This window comes from Condylura cristata, unplaced genomic scaffold (genome assembly GCF_000260355.1).
Source record: "Condylura cristata isolate star-nosed mole 26May11 unplaced genomic scaffold, ConCri1.0 scaffold00024, whole genome shotgun sequence".
Lineage (NCBI taxonomy): Eukaryota > Metazoa > Chordata > Mammalia > Eulipotyphla > Talpidae > Condylura > Condylura cristata.
Window position 1 is genome coordinate 28,291,853 of NW_004567125.1, and position 23,545 is coordinate 28,315,397.

Genomic DNA, 23,545 nt, shown 5'->3' on the forward strand with positions numbered 1-23,545 from the left:
AAAAAAAAAAAAATTTTTTTTTGAGTAGTATTTGTTTACATAGCAAGTTAATAAGATTCAACTTACTCTAACAAATGTAGATCTTACTCTAGAATAAAGCAATCTTAAAAAAAAAAAAGGGAGGGGGGAGGAGGTGGCAACACAACTGGTTAAAGCACAGCACTATGAAACCAACAGCTACTTCTGTACAAGTTTGATCCCCAGCCCCAGTGTGATCCATATGGCATAACAGATCTCTACTGCCTTACCTGCTGCTCCCCTCAGCAGCATACTTCCTCAATCTGCCTGTTCTGCTTCCCCACTCTATGTCTGGTGAATGATCTCACCGCCCCTGCACCTTTGGCCTATGTCCCAGTTCTGTATGCATAAATAAATGAATCTTTAAAAATAAAATTAAATTAAAAAAAGGGGTGGGGATTTTTCATCATGTGTTCTACCTAAATGTTAATCTCAGAACTACTCAGCATAAAAGAAAAAGGAAAGTTACTATTTTACTGGTTGATGCATTAGTAATCCCATAGATTTGAGCATTTTGTTCATCAGTTTATAAACTTGGATAACTATAAACCAAATTTACCTCATGTTCCCCATCATTTTCATCATCATCCTCTTCTTCATCATCACTGTCAATTACAATGACATCATCACCTTTGCCCTGCCCCTCTTGGGATGAAGTTGTTTGTTGATCTGACTGAAGGGTTCCAAGCTCTATTTGTAGAGATTGAGATGTTTCTTCGCTATCTTCCATTGGGGTATAATCTCCCTGAGTGACTCCCTTTAAAAAGAAAAAAAAAAAAATTTACAAATCTTAATAGTATTGCTGTTAACTACCAATGAATGACATAATATAGAAATAAAGACAAAAGAATACTTGTAGACTACGAGCATTGTACTTTTAAAAACATGGCTTTCAAAAGCAGAGTTTGATACATGCTAAAGAGAAACTCTTCTTTCCTTTTTCAAAGGGCAAAAATGTATAAATACATGTAGTTATATGTGTGTCAAAATTACCAGTGTTATACTCTAGATTAGTGTTGTCTAATAGAAATGTTAACAATGTGATTCATATGATTTGAAATTACCTAGTAGTCACTTAAAAAATAAAATACATTCAAAATATTACTTCAACATGTAATCAAAGTAATTTCAATATTCTACATTTAATATTTTTATAAGTTTCAAAATGCAATATATAGTTTATACTTCTTTCATTTGAACTAGCCACAGGTCAAAACTTCAAGTGCTCAATAGTAATATGGTTAAAATGACAGTGTTTGCAAAACAAAGGAAAAAAAAAATCCATGGGTTTACAACATGTCAGTATTAGGAAGAAAAAAAGTACCTTTTCCCAGCTGAGAAATAGTTTGGAAACCAATTTTATAATAATTTTTCTTTGCTGTCTTTTTATGAAAACACTGCTCCCTCCAAAAGAACTCTACACTAAGCCTTCAAATCATATTGGATGTCAGATACAAAAGTAATTCTTTCCTTTAGTTCCTCACATTCCATCTTATAAAAAAGAATAAACTGAAATTTTAACTTCTTTGATAGTTACTATAAAAAATTAAGTCTGCTTTGTGGTTAAGCACTCAACAAAATGTATTTTTTATATAAGCCAGAAAACAATGTCTTTTGAACAAAATCATAAAGATTTTGCATACTGTAATGGAAAAAATGAGCTAGTCATGATATAATTTCAAATGTGCCTCAAACAACATGCTTACTCAAGGAAAGCAACATTTATAAAGAACATCTGCTACCCTGTCAGGAAATCAGAAAAATGAACTGTTACATATTCAGTAGATGGTGCTAGGAGAGATTTAATGGACAGCCAAATGGCATTTTTGAGTCACAGACAATTTTGCCAATATCAAAAAAAGGTTTACAGAAGACCTTAACTAAGTCTGGCAATAAAATAGAAATTCACATTTTATTTTCAATATTGCCATTATTATGAGGAGCATATAATTTTGTTCCTCAACTATAACTGAAAGATACAAGAAAAACATGTTATTAAGCAAACTACATATTCACATTGAAGGTTGAGTGTGTTTTTACCCCCCCTCCAAAACCTGGAATAATTAACCTACAAAAATAATGCATAAAAGAAACCAATGGTTACAATTTATGGTTAAGATTAGCTTTGGGACAATTCCTTAACTTTTACAGACAAAATAACTTCAATCCTGAGCTCAATTCCAGCTCCAGTACTATGTAGACTTAGGTATGTATGGATCTGGGCACTGGTTTCTTCACTTACTAAATAGTATTGTTATGAGGATACTGTTAATTCATAAACTCAAAATTTCTCTAAATAACACTAGTATATAGTATTTCTCTAAATAACACTAGCATATAGTATCGAATTGTCTCAGTATCAGTAACTTTAGCATTATGATGAATTTTCAATCTGTGAGGCTGAGATAGGATATAAAGAAAACAATAATTTGATTGCTAATATGTGACAGGTACTACACAATACTAAAATCTGTATTATCCTAACAGATGAGAAAAACTAATACTTAGAATTGATGGCTGGCTTACAGTCACATAACTTCTAAGTGGTGGAGTTAGGAGGAGTGGAACCTACTGTTATATAACTTTATACACTATACATTTCCATTAGTGATAATGCTGGAAAAAGCCCCAATAAGAAGTCATAAAACCGATGAAGTGTACAAATAACATTTCATGTCTCACACATTAGTTTAATTCAGTAAGGGGTGTAACAGATGGGAGCAACAGAGGACCACCAAATGGGGCAACATGAACTGACGCAAAATTCAACTAGCACTCATCCTTCCAAACAATTAAGATTTGATTATCTTTATTAAAAACTTAGTTTGGAAAATCTGTGAGTATAAACAAAAGCACTTCCTTAATAAAGTTAATTAAAGAGTAAAATAAAGCAGAAATCACACTAATAATGTCATTAAATATAAATGCAGCAAATTAAAGTCCAACAATGCTTCATTTTGTCAAAATTAATGTCATTCATTAAAAGTAACAATCTGTTTCTTTAAATGTTCTACTTACTTCTCCAATGGAATCTTGAGAATCTTGGTTGTATACTTGAGTCTCTACCTCTCCATCAGTGCTTTCTTCTGCCATAACCTCTTCCTGAATTGTAACATGAATGTTAACCATTTCAGTCTACTAGATGAAAAATCACCGATTCAATAGCTACTTCTTCCAATAAAACAAAGCTTAAATTGCAGTTTTAGTGAGAAATGCTTTATAAAGAAAATTTATGATCATTATATGCTTACAAAATTTACTAGTCTTAATGTTTGACAGAAAACTTATTTTACATCAGTTAAAACCAAAATGCTTCATAAAAATTTTTCTTTTCTCTGCCTTCATTTATTTTACATGCTCATAATTCAAATAGAGAAATGGGTGTAATGAAGTTTTAGATGTTAAGTTAATTTAAATAACTTGGATATTAAGTTCAGCAAGAACATTTTCAATAATGGATTTGGACTCCAAGAGATCTCTCAGTGAATAATGCTAATAATTGAAAATGTATCTTATTTCTATAGATAGTAAAGAGAAAAGCCTTTACATACCTCAGTTCCTACAGGGGTAACACTTTTCAGCTTCTTTGCAAGAGGCATTTCCACAGTATCATCAGACACCTGGTCTGATGCTTCTATGGTGCTATCCTCCTCTTCTTCACGTGTACGCTTTGGCAAAGATGAACTTGGAGTAGCTGAAACTTTGAAATTACAGAGAAAAAAACTTGAATCAGAGCCTGATAATCCATAAACTTCACAAAATCCAGAACTTATACTGTGTATTTAATTACACATAATATGCTACAAATTACATTACCTTTAAAGGGAAAGAAATTTGAATGACTAGAGAGTAATCAAAAACAGAACTCAGTACGAAATGTTAAGAATACATTATTCATTATTATACCTGTTAGAAAACAGGCATATACAAGTAATACTCAAAGTACGTATTACATACAAGAAACTACAGCTGTACAGGCCTACTCCTAATTTTATTATCATTTTTTAAATATTTATTTATGCATAAAACAAACTGGGGTATATAGGTCATAGGTGCAAAGGGGGAAGGATACATCAGAAACAGAACAGGGAGCAAAACAGGCAGATTTACTGGAATACACTGCTGAGGGGAACAGCGGGCGAGACAGAAGAGGTCTGCTGTGCCATGTGGGTCAGCTACCTTGTTGGGGATCAAACTCAAGCCCTAGTGCTCAAACTTAACTCCAAGGCCATTGGGGAGGCCCCAACTTCATTTAAAACTTAATCTTACCAGTGCCAAATACTGCTGTGGAAGTAGAAGGCCGTTCAACTGGTGAACTCTGAACAACATCTACTATGTTTGGGGACAGCTCTTGATTTGTGGGCTCAATCTGAGGATGACTCTGTTGAGTGGGCTGCACAAAAGCTGTAGCCTGTGTCTGCTGCTGAACAGTTAAAATGGGTTGAGAGATAGAAGGCTGGACATTAGGACTCGTAGAACGAACAGATCCACTTGTGCTTCCAAAAACTGGAACGTGTTCCACGGGCCCTTCTGATTGCATAGCTGAAAAATAATTACATCTGTTATAGTGACATCTTACATACCTACTGGTGTACATATCTTTTACTCTTGTTAGTCAAAAAACATTGTGGGTAAAGGTAACATAGTCTCCTATTCATTCTTTTATTGCTTATATCACTGATTTGAAACATGCAGTAAACTGTAGCTGAATTAACTAAACATCTAAAACTGCATTGCACCTGTTTCTACTTGAATTATGATCATATAAAATAAATGAAGTTAGAGCTCAAAGTAAGATAACCTTTCATGAAGCATTTTGGTTTTAACTGATGTAAAATGAACATTAAACTCAATTAGTATTATATGAAAATTTATCTGACAGTCATTTTATTCAATGCCACGGAAACAGCATGCACATAGATATTATGCATTTCTAAATATCAGAGCAATTTACTGAATCCTAGCATTTGTTAAGAACCTAAGGGAAATGCATTAGGGCAACACTACTGTACCTGTGCTGGGGCTAGGCAAAAGATTAACAAGGGAAAACAAAATTTTCCCAAGGAGTTTTTAATGTAGTAGGGAAAAAAAGGCTCCTATTCAACTAAATAAAATGTAATTGCTGGAATGAATTTAAATGTCAAGTGGAGAAAACAATGAAAATGTTAGACAGTTTCAGCAAAAAAGGAGTATTTGGGTGCTTAGCATGTTTTCCAAAGTAGATTTGTCTTACTTAGGTATAAAAAGTACAATTACAGCCTAGGAAAAACATGCCATATATAGTCATAAGGACATATTTCACCCTGTTTTTAAATGTATGAACAAAAGAAAGCAGAGAGGAAGAGGAGGAGGAAATTTGCTGTATTAACAAGTATCCTGGGAGGCAGACACTTGGAAAATATTAAAAGCCCGCCTTTACTATGATGTCTGACTCCAGCTTTAATGGAAACCTCATGTATTCTTGAAGCTATTATCATCTCATAATCAATCTAATTCAGCAGCCAGTGCAATCAGTTCTGTACTATTTTGCTTATTACCTTCTTGTGACTCCACTTGGGTAGTAGGCATCACTGTAGCTGTTGGGGTAGTAGTAGGATTTGTGACAGTTGCAGGTGTAACCATTGGGCGGATGCTAGCCCTAGGTGTTGACTTATTCCCAGCTATAGTGGCAGCTGTCACTTTACTTGGAGTAGAAACAACAGGAGTTGGCTTGATGTTGGCTGTTGGTGGATCTGATGTGCTAGCACTTATAGAATAGAAAAAGCAGAACATTACTCATAAGAATTTACTACAAATATCCCTTATAAAATACATACATATGAGCAAAAGCAAAGTATTTATATTCCCTAAAGTTAAGAATCAGCAAGTATGACCTTTATACACTGAGGCCTTATTAATTCTGATTTCTCTAAGATTGCTTTGGGCAGACATTTTGGCAGTAAAAAAAAAAAAATATTAAAAAGGCAATGAAGGCCCTTCCTGGTGGCGCAGCAGGTTAAAGCACTGCACTAAGAAGTTTAAGCCGCTTCTGCATGAGTTCGATCCTCGCCTGCCCCGGAGGAGATCCACATGGCGTGGCAGACCTCTCCTGACCCGCCCGCTGCTCCCCTCAGCAGTGTACTTCGTCCATCTGCCTGTTCTGCTCCCCACTCTGTCCCTGGTGAATCCTCTCACCCTCCGCATCTCTGGCCTGTACCCCAGCTCTGTATGAATAAATAAATAAATCTTAAAAAAAAAAAAAGGTAATAAATATATCATATTATTTTTTGTTCACTAAATATTTCACTTTAACTCCTACTGAAGAGGTTCTGAATTAAAGTATTTAAAATCTATAGGAAATGTTCTACAGTGGTAGGTCCTAACATGTATGCAACTGAACCCAAGTCTCTTACATTTGTTATTATTATATATAGCATCAGAGGAAAATCAGGGCCCTATCTTAAAAGTCAAACACTCACTGAAGATAAAAAATGTCTTCCCTGTCACAAAGCTCTACTGATAAAGGGCTGGAAACAAGTATGGGTGGGGGGAAATGTTGGCAAATATGTGACATAGTTTTGCATGGATAAATATTTGTTTTCTCCCCATGGTCCTTAGATCTTCCCTGAACCTTAACAGAAAAACATATTAATAGCTTACAAAAGAACTGAAACTTACATTCCTCTTTCACCAGAAGCTGGGGTTGTTTTCAATGTGATCTGCCGCTGCTGTTCTGGGACCTATAAAAGTAAAAATATGGATTATTATGCCTGTTTCAAAAAGGCTACTAAAATATCACTGAAGTATTTCATTTTATTTCTCTTTGTAATATGATTTTTTTTAAAAAGTCATTTTTTGTTGTTTAGCCATCTCACCTTATTAGTGGGTTCTTGAGGCTCATCTCTCTGCTCAAGGTGCCTCTCCTGATGCTCCCTGAGTTCTCTTTCCAAACGACTAATTCGACCTTCATATTGGGACTTAAGGGCAGTCATTCGAACATCCAATTCATCTTTCTGCTGATCTAGAGCTCCATTCCTTTGTTTAAGTTCTTCATTTTCTTTAGTTAGCTGATCTTTCACACCTAAAAGTTATGTGATTTTATTAGTGTAATAAAACACTGGAAATAAGCAACATGGATGTGCCTAATATGAAGGTTCTATACAATTCTATCTGCAGTAATTTTGACAAGCTATTTTAAGTTGGCATCTTTCATTTATTACTACAGCATAAAATATACTTATTCCAACATAAAACTATGTAACTTTTCCTAAGATCTCACAAAAGGATCCAAAGTTTTTTTATCTGCACTTTAATACTTAATGTATTATTAAATGTAAGGATCTCATGAATTACAAAGTTTCATTTCATATAAGCTAAAGCATATTTTCAAAAATAATCAAATAACATAAGTTGCTGGGTAATCACTAAAAATATGTTCATAATAAAACCAATTTGACATTATTTATATACTAAACAGACAGGTAAGCAAAGTACAATAAGTTCCAGAGCATTCTAGTATGAAGCTCCTGACAAATCTATACAACACTTTCCCTGAAAAACTAGATGGGTCCTCAGTGAAGTGAGGCTTTCCTGGACTAAGATTCAGGGTAGCCTAGGAGCTTACTGAAAGTCTCTGGGTAGTACCCTATAGATTCAGAGACTTCCAGTCAACAGTGATACTGCTACTAAATAATACTGAAGCAGAACGATAGTACTTGTATTAGCAGTTAACAATTAAGAGTTCATAATTAAATCAATACACCATCAACATTTAAAACTATGACTAATTTTTTCTATTTAATAAATATTTAAAGCTCAAAAACACAAAAGACCACATTGTAGTATTTACTTTTTCATTATCAATTTTTAAAGTCTGTATCAATCAACTTTAACCAATATATTCAAACATTCAAGTTTACAGATATTTACCAGCTAAATGAGCAATTTTTGATTTTGCTGCTACAATTGCCTTCCTTGTTTTTTCTTCCTTTTCAGTTATCTGCTGTCGAAGCTGCTCCTCCTGTGTGGTTCTATCTTGAAGATCTTGACGAAGTCGTGAAAGTTCAGACTGAAGTTGCACAGTCTGTTCCTGGAGATTTCTTGCTTCTGTCTCTTTTTCAGACAATGTCTTATAAAGAAAACCAAGTGTAATTCAATCAGAAAACTATACATTGTCTGCCCTTTAGATTCAAAATGTAAAATTTTTCATTATAATATAAATAATATATAGAATATAAAATGTGGTCAAATCAAGTATGTGGACACTTGAAGATGACAAGGTCACCATTTATTAACAGTCATTCAATGTAAAAAAGGATAAACTATATACATTTCCATATGACAACATAAATTGTCAATGTTACTTTTCTTTCAATACTCAATAAAAAAGAACTAAGGAAATGCACCTTTCACTTCTCTCACACTCATACCTTCTGCAGATTTTCTACTTGACTCTCAAGTGATTTTGACTTTGCTTCAGTTTGGTTAAGGGTTTCTTTGAGCTCTTGCATTTCCTGAACATGATGTTCCTGATGGTCTCCAGAAGATTGAGCAGAGGTCTCCATGACCTACAGAGACAAATAGTAATAAACTCCCATGTTTATTCAATTATTCATTAAAAGAATGGATAACTTACTCAATACAACATTCAATAATTCCACTATAATTTTATCTAAGGATATAATCATAACTATTACAAAAAACAATTTTAAGGAATGAATAAATTTTCTATGGAACAACTTTAATGTCCAAAAGTATTTGCTAAATAAGTCAGCATGTTCCATACAATTGGAAATCAACCATCCAATCTAACCATTTAATCTATAATGACGATTTATTACAGATGCATGTTTGACAGGAAAATACATTTTCTCAAAGATGAATGAAGTGAAATAGTAGGTTATAGTGAACCTATATATGTATATGTATGTATAAAGTATATGTATATATACATATATAGTGAACCTATATGTGTATATGTATGTATACATATGTATATGTGTGTACATACATGTATAAAGAATATACAGTGGACCTTCTCTGGAAAAATCACATTACTCAAATGCAAAATATATTGAAGTATACAACACATACTTTGATGGTTAACAATTCTTTTCTCTATGTATTTCTAGTCTAACAGGAGATAAATATCTAAGTCCAAATAAACACTCTTTCCCTTTGGGAAATAAAAAAAAAAATTCACATTCAAAATACAAAAATGGATTTAGAAATTTTGAACAAGCAGTTTATTATAAACTACTTACTTAAATCTAATCATAAGTACCCATAAAGAGCTATATATTTTTGATACATACAGCCTTAATCAGCAATGACTTAAAAAACACATAATTTTGGGTAGTTTGACTTGTACGTCACTAACATGGCCATGAATAATCACTGACATTAAATTCTCTCTTGGATATAATAGATAAAGGAGAAACTCCAGCAAACTCCAGCCAAAACTCAGACATTAAGAACAGGATTGGCGACCTAGGGAAAACAGGAAGAAGGTGAAAGCAACAGAGGAAGAAAAGAGGGAGGTATCGACCAGGACCCTGCCCACCCTTCCCCAACTACAAACTTATAAAGAAGAGGATTAAAAAAACCTGCAACATTTGAAAACCCCAGAGGGAGAAACAAAGGTCAGCAGTTTGATTTGCGTGGAGGGGAGCAAGCCGTTTACAGATCCATAGGGATGAGCCCTGTGGGATAGATAAAACTCAACCTTCCTGGCAAAGTTTGGGGCAGGGCAGGGGCCTGGCTGCAGCCTGTAGGAACAATTGCCCCTGTCACAGCTGGAGGCAGGGTGACGGTGCTCCTGCCTTGAGCAGCTATTCTCTGATAGTGGAAGCTGGGCAGGGAGTGGCAGCCAGCATATAATACCCGGCATTAGCCTTGGCCAGGGCGTGCCTCTGCTGCTCAAACAAGTGGGACTCTGCCATGAATGGGGCACCAGGACTTTAGGTGCTGGGTGGAGTGTGACAGCCTGTGGCTGCAGCTTGTTGGAACAGGCAGGGATACTGCAGTAGTGGGGAGGACACAGTACCTGGTCATAACTAGAGGTTGGAAAGTGGCAGAGCTGCCAATACTAGTACACAGTACCTCATGTGAATTGGAAACCAGGCCAGGGGTAGGACCACTGCCAACAGGAACACAAAGCCCCCTAACAAAATCAGGCAGCAGAGAGAACACAATCACCAAGAATGTGCATCCTCCCGATCACAACCCTAAACTAGTAATCTTCCCCTCGCCCCACGTTAGAACAGTAGAAACAGAGGGAGAGAGTCACCAGATATGGCATTCAAACTCACCGTCACACTCACAACATCATCACTCTTATAGAGGATTGGTACATTAGTCCTTGATCTGGTCTAAATACCAGTCATTGGCCACCCCAGAAGGAGCACCCAGAAGAAATGTCAGCTACTAGTAGCCACACAGTGCCTCAACACATAGAAAACAATAGGAAACACATGATGGGGAGAAGAAAAAGCACAAATACCCTAGCAATCCCTTGGGGAAAATTTCACCACAAAAAAGAAGAAAATTTCACCACAAAAAGATCAGTTACCAGAAATCAACATAGATATAGAACTACCCAGCCTGTCAGAGATTTCAGAATCATCAAGATTAACAAACATTAAGATGAAAAGGAAAAAAAAAATGATATCAGACAAATAATCAATGAACTGAAGAATGAAAACGAGACCTTAAAAAAGGAAAAGAGGCCCTCCCTGGTGGTGCAGCAGGTTAAAGCACAGCACTAAGAAGCTTAAGCCTCTTCTGCATGAGTTCGATCCCTGCCTGCCCCGGAGGTGACCACATGGCGAGGCAGACCTCTCCTGACCGGCCCGCTGCTCCCCTTAGCAGTGTACTTCGACAGTCTGCCTGTTTGCTCCCCACTCTCTCTGGTGGCTCCTCCCACCCTCCGCATCTCTGGTTTGTACTCCAGTATGAATAAATAAATCTTAAAAATAATAATAATAATAATAAAAGGAAAAGAATGCATGAGATTAAAAGACTACTGGAGGAGTTAAAGAATCCAGGGAAAAGCAGTGAAAACAGAATAGATGAAATGGAAGAAAGTATAAGCATCCTTAAAGACACAGAAATAAAGAGAATCAAAACAGAAAAGGAAAGGGAAGTAAAAAGGAAAAGGAGTAAGAAAACACTCAAAAGCTATCTAACACCATGAGGAAAGGAAATATCAGTTATTGGTCTCATAGAAGGTGAGGAGGCCAAAGAATCGAGAAAATAATCACAGATAATTGAACAGAACTTGTCAAGCATGAGAACAAGATGAAAAGAGGCAAACAAGAAGTGAGAAGACACCAAAATACCAAGATGAAAGGAGAAATACAGTAAGACATATAAGAATAAGCTCCCAAGAATCCAAGACAAGGCAGATATAACGAGACTGACAAGGAAGAAAACAACCTATAAAGGAAAACCTATCAGGCTGACATCAGACTTCTCCAAAGAAACACATAGGTAAGAACAGAGTAGAGGGACATAGTCTACAAACTCTAAGACATCAAATGCCAACCAAAAATACTTTATCCTGCAAAGCTTTCTTCCCTGTATGAATAAAAAATAAGGACATTTTCAGACACAAAAACACAATTTTGTCATGACGAAACCCCCATTCCAAAAAATACTACGAGAAGTCCTTAAGCCAGTCAACAGAGGAATGAAAAAGAACAGATCAAAGTAAGGAACACAAGCATGAAAACACAAACAAAATGAAAAACACAAGTGCCAACCTATCAATATTAATTCCAAATGTAAATGTTTAAACTTACAAATAAAAAGGCAGAGTGGAAGACTGGATTAAAAAACAGAACCCAACCTTTTGTTGTCTCCAGAAAACACATTTAACTACAAAGAATAAAAACAGACTGAGAGTAAAAGGATGGAAAGCAATCCTACAAGCAAATGAATCAAAAAAGAAAAGCAGGAACATCTGTTCTTTTATCAGCTAAAATAGACTTCAAACTAAAAAGGTTAAAAGAGTCACAGGTGGGCACTACATTATGATTAAGAGGAAAATACAGCAAGAAGACACTCATTAACATATATGCACCAAAGGAAGGAGCACCAAAATATATCAAAAAACTATTGTCATCTATGAAAACGTTTAAATACATATGTAGTAGGAGACTTCAATACGCTACTCTCAACAATGGAGAGATCAATAAGACAAAAAATAAGCAAGCTCTAAATAAGAACCTAGCCCTCATGGGCTTAACATAGAACACTGCACCCAAAAATATCTGAGTACACATTTTTTCTCAAATCCACATGGATCATTCTCAAGGACTGACCATATACAGCAACACAAGACAAATTATCAATAGACACACTAAGATCTAAATCATACCATTATCTGCTCTGACCATGAAGGAATCAAACTAGAAATAAACCACATGAAGAAGGCAAGAAACATACCTACCTAATGGAGACTGAAACTGACACTACTGGAGGACCACTGGATAGATGAAGTAGATCAAGGAAGAAAATGAAAAACACCTTGAGAAGAATGACAATAACGATACAATTCTCAAAAATTTTGGGACATATTAAAAGTGGTTTTAAGAGTAAAGTATATAGCAATACAGGCTCACATAAAGAAAGAAGAAATAACTCAAAGGAACAACCTAATCTCCCACCTTAAAGAACTGGAAAAAGAACAACAAAATAACACAAAAGCCAGTAAAAAATAGGAATAAAAGTCAAAGCAGAAATAAATAGAAGTTAGGAAAATAATCCAAAAAAAAATCAATGAACCCAAAAGTTGGTTTTTGAAAAAGTAAACAAAATAGACAGCCCCCTAACCAGGCCCACAAAGAAAAAACAGGAGAAAGCACAAATAAACAGGATCATAAGAGAAATCACAACAGACACAGCAGAAATAAGAATAATCAGAGAATACTATGAACAGCTATATTCAAACAAGTTCAACAATCTAGATGAGATGGATAAATTCCTACAACTCTACAATCATCCAAAGTTAGATAAAGAAGAGATAGAACAACTAAACAGGCCAATTACAAGCAATAAAACTGAAGCAATAATTAAAACCTTCCCCAAGAACAAAAGCCCCGGCCAGATATAAAATCAACACACAAAAGTCCGTAACCTTCCTATACAAAAACAACCAATCAGAAGAAGTAGAAATCAAAAAACCCATCCCCTCTACAAATAAAACAAAAGGAATAAAATACTTGGGAATAAACTTAACAAAAGAGGTAAAAGACCAATACAAAGAAAATCATAAAACAATGTTAAAAGAAATACAAGACACAAAAAATGTAAAGACATCTCCTGCTCATGGATCGGAAGAATTAACATTAAAATGGCCTTTCTGCCAAAAGCAATATGCAGATTTAACATTGTTCCAATAAAAATATTAATGACATTCTTCAAAAAAATAGGACAAATATTGATGAGATTTATATGGAACCACAGAAAACCTTAAACAGTCAAAAGTCTCCTTACTAAAACATAAGAGAATGGAGGCATCACACTCCCAGACTTCAAGCTGTACTACAAAGCCATAATAATCAAAACTGCATGGTACTGGAACAAGAATAGAAATACAGGCCAGTGGATTCTAAGAGAAAACCCAGATATAAACCCACATGTTTATGGACAGCTAATCTTTGACAAAAGAACAAATAATATGCAATGTACAAAGATTTGTTCAACAAATAATGCTGGAAAAAGTGGGTTGTTACGTGTAAAAAAAAGAAACTAGATCATTACCTCACACCATGCACAAAAACAACCTCAAAGTAGATAAAAAAAAAAAACAGATATAAGAGGATTAAAAAAACCAGATATAAGAACCAAAACCATAAAATATGTAGAAGAAAAGGTAGGTGACACACTACCACATACACATCAGTGACATCTTTAAAGATACAACACCCAAAGCAAGGATAGTGACAAAAAGGATAAACAGCTGGACCTACATCAAGTTAAAGAGCCTCCGTACAGCAAAAAAGACAATACACAAACAAGGAGATACTCCACTGACTGGGAGAAAATTTGTGCTCACAATAGTAATGATAAAGGACTGATCCCAACGATATACAGAGAACTGATGAAACTCAACAAAAATAAAGTGAACAACGCGATCAAAAAATGGGCAGAAGAGCCAAAAAGACACTTCTCCAAAGAGGAAATGCAGTAGGTCAACAGGCATATGACAAAATGCTCAACACTGCATGTAATAAAGGATATGCAATTAAAACCACAGTTAAATACCAGTGAAAATGGCACATATTAAAACAACAAGCAACAAAGCGAGGATGTGGAGAAAGAATTCTCTTACACTGCTGGTGGGACTGCAAACTGGTACATCCACTATGGAAAGCTGTTTGGAGGTTTCTCAAACTGCTAAAAATGGAGCTTCCATATAACCCAGCAATCCTACTCCTAGGTATCTACCCAAAGGACACAAAAACTAATTCAAAAGGACAACTGCATCCCCATGTTTACTGCTGCTTTATTTACAATCTGGAAGATGTGGAATCAAGTCCCAAAATAGATGAGTGGATCAAGAAGATGTGGTATATATACACAATGGAACATTACTTGGCAATCAATAAAGATAAATTCATGCCTTCTGCAACAACATGTTCGGGGTTTGAAGGGATCATTCTTAGTGAAATAAGCCAGAAAGAAAAAGAAAAATACTGGATGGCTTCACTCATAGCAGGAACTTAAGGTATCAGAGGGGAAAAAAAGCATTGTAATAAAAAAAAAAAAAGAAAAACAACCAACTAGAGACATTTTACAGGGTGGAGAGGGGAAAGGGATCAAGAAGAGTACATAGGGTTATGGTGATGGCAAAGAGTGAATTGGTTGTGCAAGTCCCCGGGGATTACAACCAAGATGATAAAACACACAAAATGAAGAATGATGTAAAGAATAAATTAAAAATAATAATGAATAAACCCACATAAATTTTGAAAAGTTATGGTATTTGTAACTGGAATACTGAATGAAAATACCTACCATTTACTAAAAATTTTAATAAATGTTATAATGTACTTTGAGACATACTAGAGTTAACTGTAAACCAAATAATGATAGTATACATAAACTTATATTAGACTTCAAAACAAAGAATTTGAATACAAAAAACTTTAAAAGACAAATTTCTAAAATCATTAAAAATTATGTAAATGTATATCCAGTTACAAATATCATAACTAAAATGTTTTAAAAGAAAATTACTTAAAAATACCTTATCCTGTTGTGCTTTAAGTTCTTCATACTGAGTCTTATATCTACGTCCAATTTTCTTGACTTGAGTAATAGTTTTGACTTTTTCTTGGATATCAATGATTTTGGCATCTAAGTCCTTCTGGATAGTTTCCTTCTCAGTTCTTACTTTACTTAAATCTTCTTTTAGACTCTGGATTAAGTTCTGGTTGTTCGTCAAAGATGCATTTGATCTAAACAAAAAAGTGGGAACAGGAGAAATGCTACTATATCTGACTTTTTTTCAAATTTTAAAAACTTTTAATTTCATCTTTATTGTGTTGTGTTAATATTGGTTTCCATTTTAAAATTTTCTAAAAATCATATACATACGACAAAAAATAATTCCTTAACTTATGATTCCATGGTCCTTTACTATTTTGGCATACATGTCCATTTTAAAGGTAAAAATTATCTGTGTCCAGTAACAGCCAGCTTTATACAGTAAAATCAAGTGCTGGTAGACAGAATTTAGTCTTTATCTACTGGACAGCAAAACCTCATTCTTCCTACTACATTATTGTTAAAACTCTCTGTAAAGGACCAGATGGACCAAACGTAGTTAGGCCTTGAAGGCTACACAGTCTGTCACTGTCTTCGACATGGTTCATATAATAAAGGGGAAAAGTGAGAGTTGCAGAACTTCATATTCTAAATTTACAAAACACTTTGGAAGTCATATAAAATAGAAACAAAATCCTTTTAGAAAGTTTGTTAACTTAAGTTTCTTTCCACATACCTTGCAATTTCAGCTTTAAGTCTCCCTACTTCTTCAGTCAACTGTTGAATTCGTTTAGTATGAACTTCCTTTTCAGAAAGGAGCTTCCGATATTCTTCTGTATCTGGATCTTTCTGTTGACTCACTAGATGCTAGAACACAACATGTAATATGATTTCATAAAAATTATGTGCTTATTAAAATAGCAGAATGCCTAATTATACTTATATTAAATATATTACATACATAGTGATTTAGCACCAAGCTACACAATATGCAGTTTGACTAGAAGGGCTAGTTAAAACGAGAATGAAAAAAGTAAAGCAAGTATCATAACTATTCAATCTTTCTTCATAGTTGCAAACAAATTTTTCAGTTACAATGTATACAAAGAAAGTAACACAAAGAACCAAAAAGCATTTAATATTAACTATCTAATTTCACTTAAGTGATTTTACAAGGAAAATATATTTATATTGCATTACAATCTAAATAAAGGTATGAAAATAATCATCAATTTAGATGACTATTAACTAGGAAAAGCAGTGCAATTTAATAGAAATGTATCTATCATATTTCTAGAGGACGAAAGATGAAGAGAAACTCATACAAATTATACTAGTATGTAGCAAGGCAGATTTCCAATCTTTGAATACAAGAGCTTCTAGCCACACTATGATATATGGTTTCAATCCCATCCAAGGTTCCATTAAGTATTAAAGTGCTTCAATATAGCACAAATCCCTATTTTCAAGCACAAAAATATTTTAGAGATAAAGTAAATCTCTAAATCTTAATGAAGCAGATTAGTCATTTTTGAAATGAATATAAAATGTAATCAAAAATGAAAAAAATTAAACTGAATTGTGTGACATCAACATCTATCAAGTACATAACATGTAACATCAAAATTTCACTGATACATAACTTTCTGTAATTTCAGAAATACTTTTATTCCCTTAAATTTTACCTATGTTTTAAAATAACACATTTCCACGTTTTAGGAGTTTAACTGTATTTACCTGGTTACGTGCTTTCCAACGTTTAACATCTTCTTCTAGTAACTTCTTTTCTGCTTGTAACATCCCACTTTTCTCACTCAGCTCAGCATTTGCTTCTTGTAATGGTAGAATATCTAACTCCAGTTTCCTCACCTAAAAAGAAGGTCAATTTTTTTTAACATCTAAAGTAAAATCTCACCTGTAATACTAAAAATAACATTCTTCTAATCTTGATTAAGTTACATACCTTTGCTTGCATCTGTTGTAGATCCTGTTCCAGCCTCTCCTTTTCTTCTCTTAGCATTTTGTTGGTTTCCATAACTACGTTCATGGTTTCAGTTTTCTTCATCAGTTCTTCATGCTGGGCCATTGTTTTTGCAGTTACCTGAAGATTTACAATATAAGGGTGCATCAGCATCTAACAGGTGAAGGCCTTTTTTCCTACAAGCTTTTTTTTTTTTTAAAGACTTATTTATTTGTGTATACAGAACTAAGGTACAGACCAGAGGTGCAGGGGCAATGAGAGGCTTCACCAGAGACAGGGTAGGGAGCAGAATAGGCTCCTCATAATGTAGTCATCAACAGTAAGCTTTTGGGTGGAAGTAAAAGTCAGAGTCAAGGGTCCTCCCTGGTGGCGCAATGGGTTAAAGCACAGCACTAAGAATAAGAAGCTAACACTACTTCAGCGTGAGTTCGATCCCTGCCTCAGAGATGATCCACATGGTGCAACAGACCTCTCCTGAACCACCAGCTGCTCCCCACTCTGTCTTTGATGAATCCTCTCACTGCCCCTGCAACGCTGGCCTGTACCCCAGTTCTATATGCATAAATAAGTAAATCTTAAAAAAAAAGTCAGAGTCAAGCTTATTTTGTGATCATCCATTTAATACTGCATGTTCTCTCTAGTTTAGTTTTGACTTTTTTTGCTCCTTTGTTGAATAAGAAATATTCTGCAGTAGTTTTTATCTAGAATGACTATCACATGTATAAAGACATTAGAACTTACTAAGCACTTAACTTAGTGTTTACTACTGGTTAGTACTTAGTGCTAACCACTGGACATGGTTTTAAATGTTTAGTGTGCACTAATTCATGTAATCACTGTCACCCCAATAATAAATAAGGAAGTTAAACAGTGTATCCAAGGCACACTCTAATGAACCCAGAATTTGAAACCAGATCAATGTTTAGTAAGTGTTTATTGAAGGAATTTATGAGCTTAGAAAAAATATTTACTTTAAATAAATTTTATGTTACAGCAAACTTTTAATTTAACAACTGTTTCATCAAAGCTTTATTTACATACCTGGACCTTTTCTCTTTCAGCATTTAGACTATCCTGCAGTTCCTGCAGCTCTCTTTCTAAAAGTTCAACCCTTTGTCGATAACGTAGACTCTCAACCTGAGCCACCTCAAACCTAGTTTCAGCGATTTCTTTTTCTCGTCGTATAAATCTGTAAGCACAGTAAGATTTAATTTAGTTTAAAAGTGCTACCAACATTCAAATTTCATAAAAAGTAATTTCTACCACGATAAAAAGCATTTACTCAAACAACTACTTTCATAACAGAAGAAAGATTTTTAGTAGACAAAGGTTATAGAAATGTATTTCATTTAAAATGATCTGAAAATTGAAAGTAATTTCATTTTGGGAAGAACCTACTATTTTACTAGATTCAACTTAAAGTCATTTGTTTAACTGGCATATTAAGTGTCAAAAGGGGCCAATCTGGAGGGAGTTTTTTTTTCTTAATAAATGAAATGAGCTTTGAATTTAGAGTAAGTCTCTTTCTTCAATTCATTCATCTGTAGTTTCACTTTATAGTTGTCTTAATATCACAAAAAAAAATGCACTAATAATATACTGGATTTACCTGAGAATTTCTAAAATTTGTTCTTGAGATTTTCCTTCTTCACTGAGAGACACATTCAATTGACCTTGCACACCCTCTTTCATAGAGGCAACAACTTTGTCACTTAATTTTTCAATCTGATCATGAAGTAATCTGTTTTGTTTCTCTAAATCTTCACAGCGAGACACACACTTGGAAACTTCATCCTAGAAGCCAAGAGACTATCATTATCAATTTTTCTAGTGTACAAAAACACCTCAAAACACCAAACCTTTCAAAACTCAGAATATTCTATTATGATGTGCAATAATACCTTTAAGAAATTTTGCCATCTGCAATAATATGGATGGACCTTGAAGGCATTATGTTAAGTGAAGTGAGAAAATGAAAGATAAATATTTTATGATCTTTATGTAGAATCTAAAAACAACAAACTGATTGGTAGTTGCCAGAGCTGAGGTGTGAGGAATTGGCAAATGGATTTAAGTCAGTCAAAAGATACAAACCTCCATTTATAAAACAATCCTGGGGATTTACTGTACAGCACGTTGACTATAGTTTTGTATTTGGAGGTTGCTAGAAGAGTAGCTCTTAAAAAAGTTCCAATCACCAAAAAAAAAAAAAAGCCTGTAACTGTATGTAGAAGATATTAACTAGTCTTATTCTGGTTGCTATTTCAATACCTTTAGCACTCTCTCTCTTTCCTCCCAAGATGCTTTACACTCCAGTAACTGAGATTCTGCTTTCCGGGTTGTTTCTTCCAAATGCTGACGTACTGATGCCATTTTGGAAACCTGTTCCTTGGCAGCTTGCAGAGCTTCAACATCGGCAGCGTGTAGCATCAATTCTCTCTCATATTTATTCTGAGCCTCCACAGCTATTTTAGCCTGTAAGAAATTATTCCAAAATAATTTGGTCAGTATGTTTTTAGAGAAACATACACACTGCATTAAGTGAAGATATTCTGAACATACCAAAAGAGGAGCATAACTAAATAAGTTATGTGATATATATTTACTAATATATTAAAGAATTGTTCAAATGAAACTCATAAAAACAATTGGAAGAGACTTTCTGAAATTAAGGCTAAGGATCAGTTACATAAAATATATGATTCTAACACAGCAAATATAAGCAAATATAGGATAATAAAAATCACTCATTTAGATATTGACTAATATGTACATTCTTTAATTTTTAGTGGTAAGCTATTTGACAACAAGTCAAGGATAGCCCATTTCTGTCTAACATATATGTGAAGCACTTCCGCTATATCCCATTTTTTAAGTAACACTGATACATGCATGTAATAGTTATTTACAAACAATAAAGAAAAGTAACTAAAAGAACGGCAATTACCATACCACCGAACTTAAAACTTTGTCAACGGATATTGCACTATTTACTTGTAGCCTTTGTATTTTTTAAGTGATTTAAGGCCAAGTTCCACAAGATTAGAAATAACCAATTGGGGTCAGATTCCAGAAATGTATTAATATACTCTATGAAATGTTCTCAAGGCTCATTTTGTAATAACGAGCTCTGATAGCAACACTTACTTGTTCTTGACAGTCTCGTCTGGCTTGCTGTTCATTACTCAGAGCAGTGCTTGCTCTCTGCAAAGCTTCTTGTACTTCATTCTGAACACTACTAAGTGTTTTCTTTAACTCAGATAACTAGGGAGAATAAAATTAAAGCCAGATTGAATTGCAAGCTTAAACACAGATTTTTAAAAACCCCATTAAAACAAAGGAACCTTTCACTAAATATAAAATAGTGGATATATATCCCATTAACTTTTGCAGAGCTACATAATACTTGCAAAAGTCAAGACACAGGAAATCTTCTGGAAAATACCATTAATATTTACAACAAAAAGAATTCTAAAATATTCTAAAAGGAAATGAGGACAGCTAAGGTTAAAACAAAAAAAAAAAAAAAACCTAAATATTGCTGGATATGTGTTTAATCACTATCCACTAAGATAAACTTAATGATAAACTGAGACAGGTGAAAGAATTTAAATCCTTAACATAGAAAAAGAGATGGTTAATAATATTTACCTGTTGTTCCATGCTCTCTATGGCCTTTCTCTTATCATCTTGAAGTTCTTGCTTTTCCTTCTCTACTTCCATGAGTTTCTTTTCCAACTGTGTCTGAAACTCTGCAGATTCTTTTAAACGAACTTCAATATTCTTACGAACTTCTTCTGTCACCTCCATCATCACAAAAAAATATATAAAAACCGTATATATTTAAATTTCAACAATTAGTTTCTCCACATCTAAATCTGCGGAGCACTAAAATTAGTATGTCTTGCATTAAAAAAATAAAATCCATCAAAACCAGACTAGTATTCAAAACACCACTTAAAACTATAGTATAATTTACCACACTTGGTTATTTCTCATTTTTCTCTGTTGAAGTAAAATTTTCCAATTTCACTTCACCTTCAACTGTCTACCTACCAAGTCTATTTTATCAATGAACAGTTTCCCCATCCACATGTTTTAATTAGCTTTGCCACTAACCAAAGTATGTTTTTTAAAATTGTAGTACAAACTACTGCTATGGTCTTTAAAATGATTTTTTGGACTCTAATCTATTCTGTTGATCTTTCAAATTAAACAACTTTGATTATGAAGTTTTAGAGGAAAAAAAAATACTATCCTAATGCACTAGCCAAACTTTAGTCATATGAAGCCTTTCTTATATATTTTGGTTGAGGTTTCCTCCTACATGGAATAATTTTCTACTTTTGAATATGCAAATTGTATCTTTATTCAAGGTTGTGCACAAATGTCATTTGTTTTATGAAGCGACTCAGGAGACAACCTTGCCTATTCTCAATCACCTTGACCTCTGATTTGTACCTTCTGTGAGCAATTATACCTTCCCTTTCTCATTAATTTTCTTTCTTTTCTTTATGATTGTTGTTTCCTTGTTTACCATATCTAGCTTATTTAGATTCACATTTTAAGTGGCAGGAACAATGTCATTAGTCCAACTAATTCTTGGTATGCCAAGTTCCTAATGCATACCAAAATCCTAATTTAAAAAAAAAAAAAAGTAAGTTTATTGAAATTAAATTCAAAACTGAATGTACCTGTTTTTCTTTGTTGAGGGATTCTTCCAAACTAGTAACCATTGCACGGTATTGTTCTACATTACTAGAACTTGTTTTGAGTCTCTCCTTCAAATCATTCACTAGTTCTTCTGTCTGCCGTAGCTGACTCAGAAGATCATCCATATCCTCTTTATTGCTAGGCTGACCTGAAAGATTTAATAGCTTCCTGAAAATTAACATTTTAACCGCTTTAAGAAATGTCTGTTATCAAAGAAGTTGTGATATTACGATTAAGGCTCAAATGTAGAAGTGGTTTGTTAGAAATAAATATATCCATTGTAAAGTTGCTGGGGAAAAAAAAATTGAAGATGGAAGACTTTTCTTGTCCTATTAATAATAAATAAATAATAAATTTCTACACATCTTACCAATGCAGATCTAACAAGTAACCTTACCCTCAAAGTAAGAGAACTAAAAATTCAAATATTAACCCTCCTCAAAATAAACACCAGAAAGCTACCAATAAATGGTTTCTGCAATAGGAACACTAAAAGCATACTTTGATCAGGTGCCAGGAATTACTACTCTGAATCTACCAGGTCTACAAAGTTATTCATTTAAGCCTAAAACTAAACTTTACTTAGTTATTAACATTTTAACTTCTTTAAGAAATGTTACTTTTTTCTTTTGATAGTAGTCACAAAGAATAGACTATTATAGGATATATTATAAACTTAAAAGAGTACTATCAATTTACTTACCTTTACCAGCTCTTTGTGAGGACTGAGAAACTAGTTGGACTTCCATATTACTCAGGTGCTGTTTCAAAGTAGCAATTTCCTTCTGAGCATTTTTAAGTAATTCTTTTGTGTTAAGATGAAGATTTATCTCAGTATCCAGCTGTCTTTTTGTATCTAAAAGTTGAACCTATAAGAAAAAATTACATTAACCAACAAACACTATCTTCAAGTCGTTCAGTAACTAGAAGGTTTAAGTTTTGTTGTTGTTTGTTAACAGAAATTCAAAACTGGCTAACATAAAGTACATGAAACCAGATTTACCTTTACATTTGAAACCAATGAAACTAAGATACAAGAGTTAAGACTGGCAATTTCCCTAGCTTACTGACGTAAGAGAGCCTGGGTTGTGGCAGACAGGAAATGAGCAAATACAAGCAGACTCCCTGAAATGAGAACACAGAACTAAGAGGACTAAGTTAGCTTAAGCTGGAAGATTATCAAAGAGAAAACAGCTATACAGGGAGAGAAGCAAACTACAGAGAATCCCTCTTGAATATTCAGCAAAACAGTGATCAGTGCATGGCTGTGCAATACCCCTTACAGATAAGGAGTATCCAAATAAAGTGGAGGAGTGTCTGGCGCTCACAGTCAGAAATGCCTATCCATAGCAGCCAACTGAAGAAATCAAACTATTGACTGTTGCTGGAAATAGGATGGATGCTGGAACTAGGATTCAGACAGACTTTGCCTCAAAACTGGAGAATAACTAGTCTAGTCTTTGGGCCTCACTAATGAATTGTAAAAGGCAATACGTTAGATAATCGACGTGTCTTCAGTTAACTTTACCATATTCTCAAAACAAAACAAAGGATTCTGGAAGTCATAAAAATTATGAACAC

At 34.1% G+C, this 23,545-nt stretch overlaps 1 protein-coding gene across 1 annotated transcript in view; it reads right to left on the bottom strand.

Annotated features, from left to right (window-relative positions):
• Positions 1–23,545, bottom strand: part of TPR (translocated promoter region, nuclear basket protein) — a 60,989-nt gene that overhangs the window by 13,819 nt on the left and 23,625 nt on the right. The window contains exons 20-39 of the mRNA XM_012728924.1: positions 22,668–22,833; positions 21,946–22,112; positions 20,903–21,055; positions 20,399–20,515; positions 19,523–19,726; positions 18,861–19,045; positions 18,293–18,440; positions 17,234–17,371; positions 17,008–17,139; positions 16,007–16,137; positions 15,251–15,461; positions 8,427–8,564; positions 7,927–8,125; positions 6,873–7,078; positions 6,676–6,737; positions 5,556–5,764; positions 4,288–4,560; positions 3,570–3,718; positions 3,037–3,120; positions 578–775 (exon numbers count right to left, since the gene is read on the bottom strand). Of these exons, the coding sequence (XP_012584378.1) occupies positions 578–775; positions 3,037–3,120; positions 3,570–3,718; positions 4,288–4,560; positions 5,556–5,764; positions 6,676–6,737; positions 6,873–7,078; positions 7,927–8,125; positions 8,427–8,564; positions 15,251–15,461; positions 16,007–16,137; positions 17,008–17,139; positions 17,234–17,371; positions 18,293–18,440; positions 18,861–19,045; positions 19,523–19,726; positions 20,399–20,515; positions 20,903–21,055; positions 21,946–22,112; positions 22,668–22,833 (3,270 nt within the window). The remainder of the gene's footprint in view (positions 1–577; positions 776–3,036; positions 3,121–3,569; positions 3,719–4,287; positions 4,561–5,555; positions 5,765–6,675; positions 6,738–6,872; positions 7,079–7,926; positions 8,126–8,426; positions 8,565–15,250; positions 15,462–16,006; positions 16,138–17,007; positions 17,140–17,233; positions 17,372–18,292; positions 18,441–18,860; positions 19,046–19,522; positions 19,727–20,398; positions 20,516–20,902; positions 21,056–21,945; positions 22,113–22,667; positions 22,834–23,545) is intronic.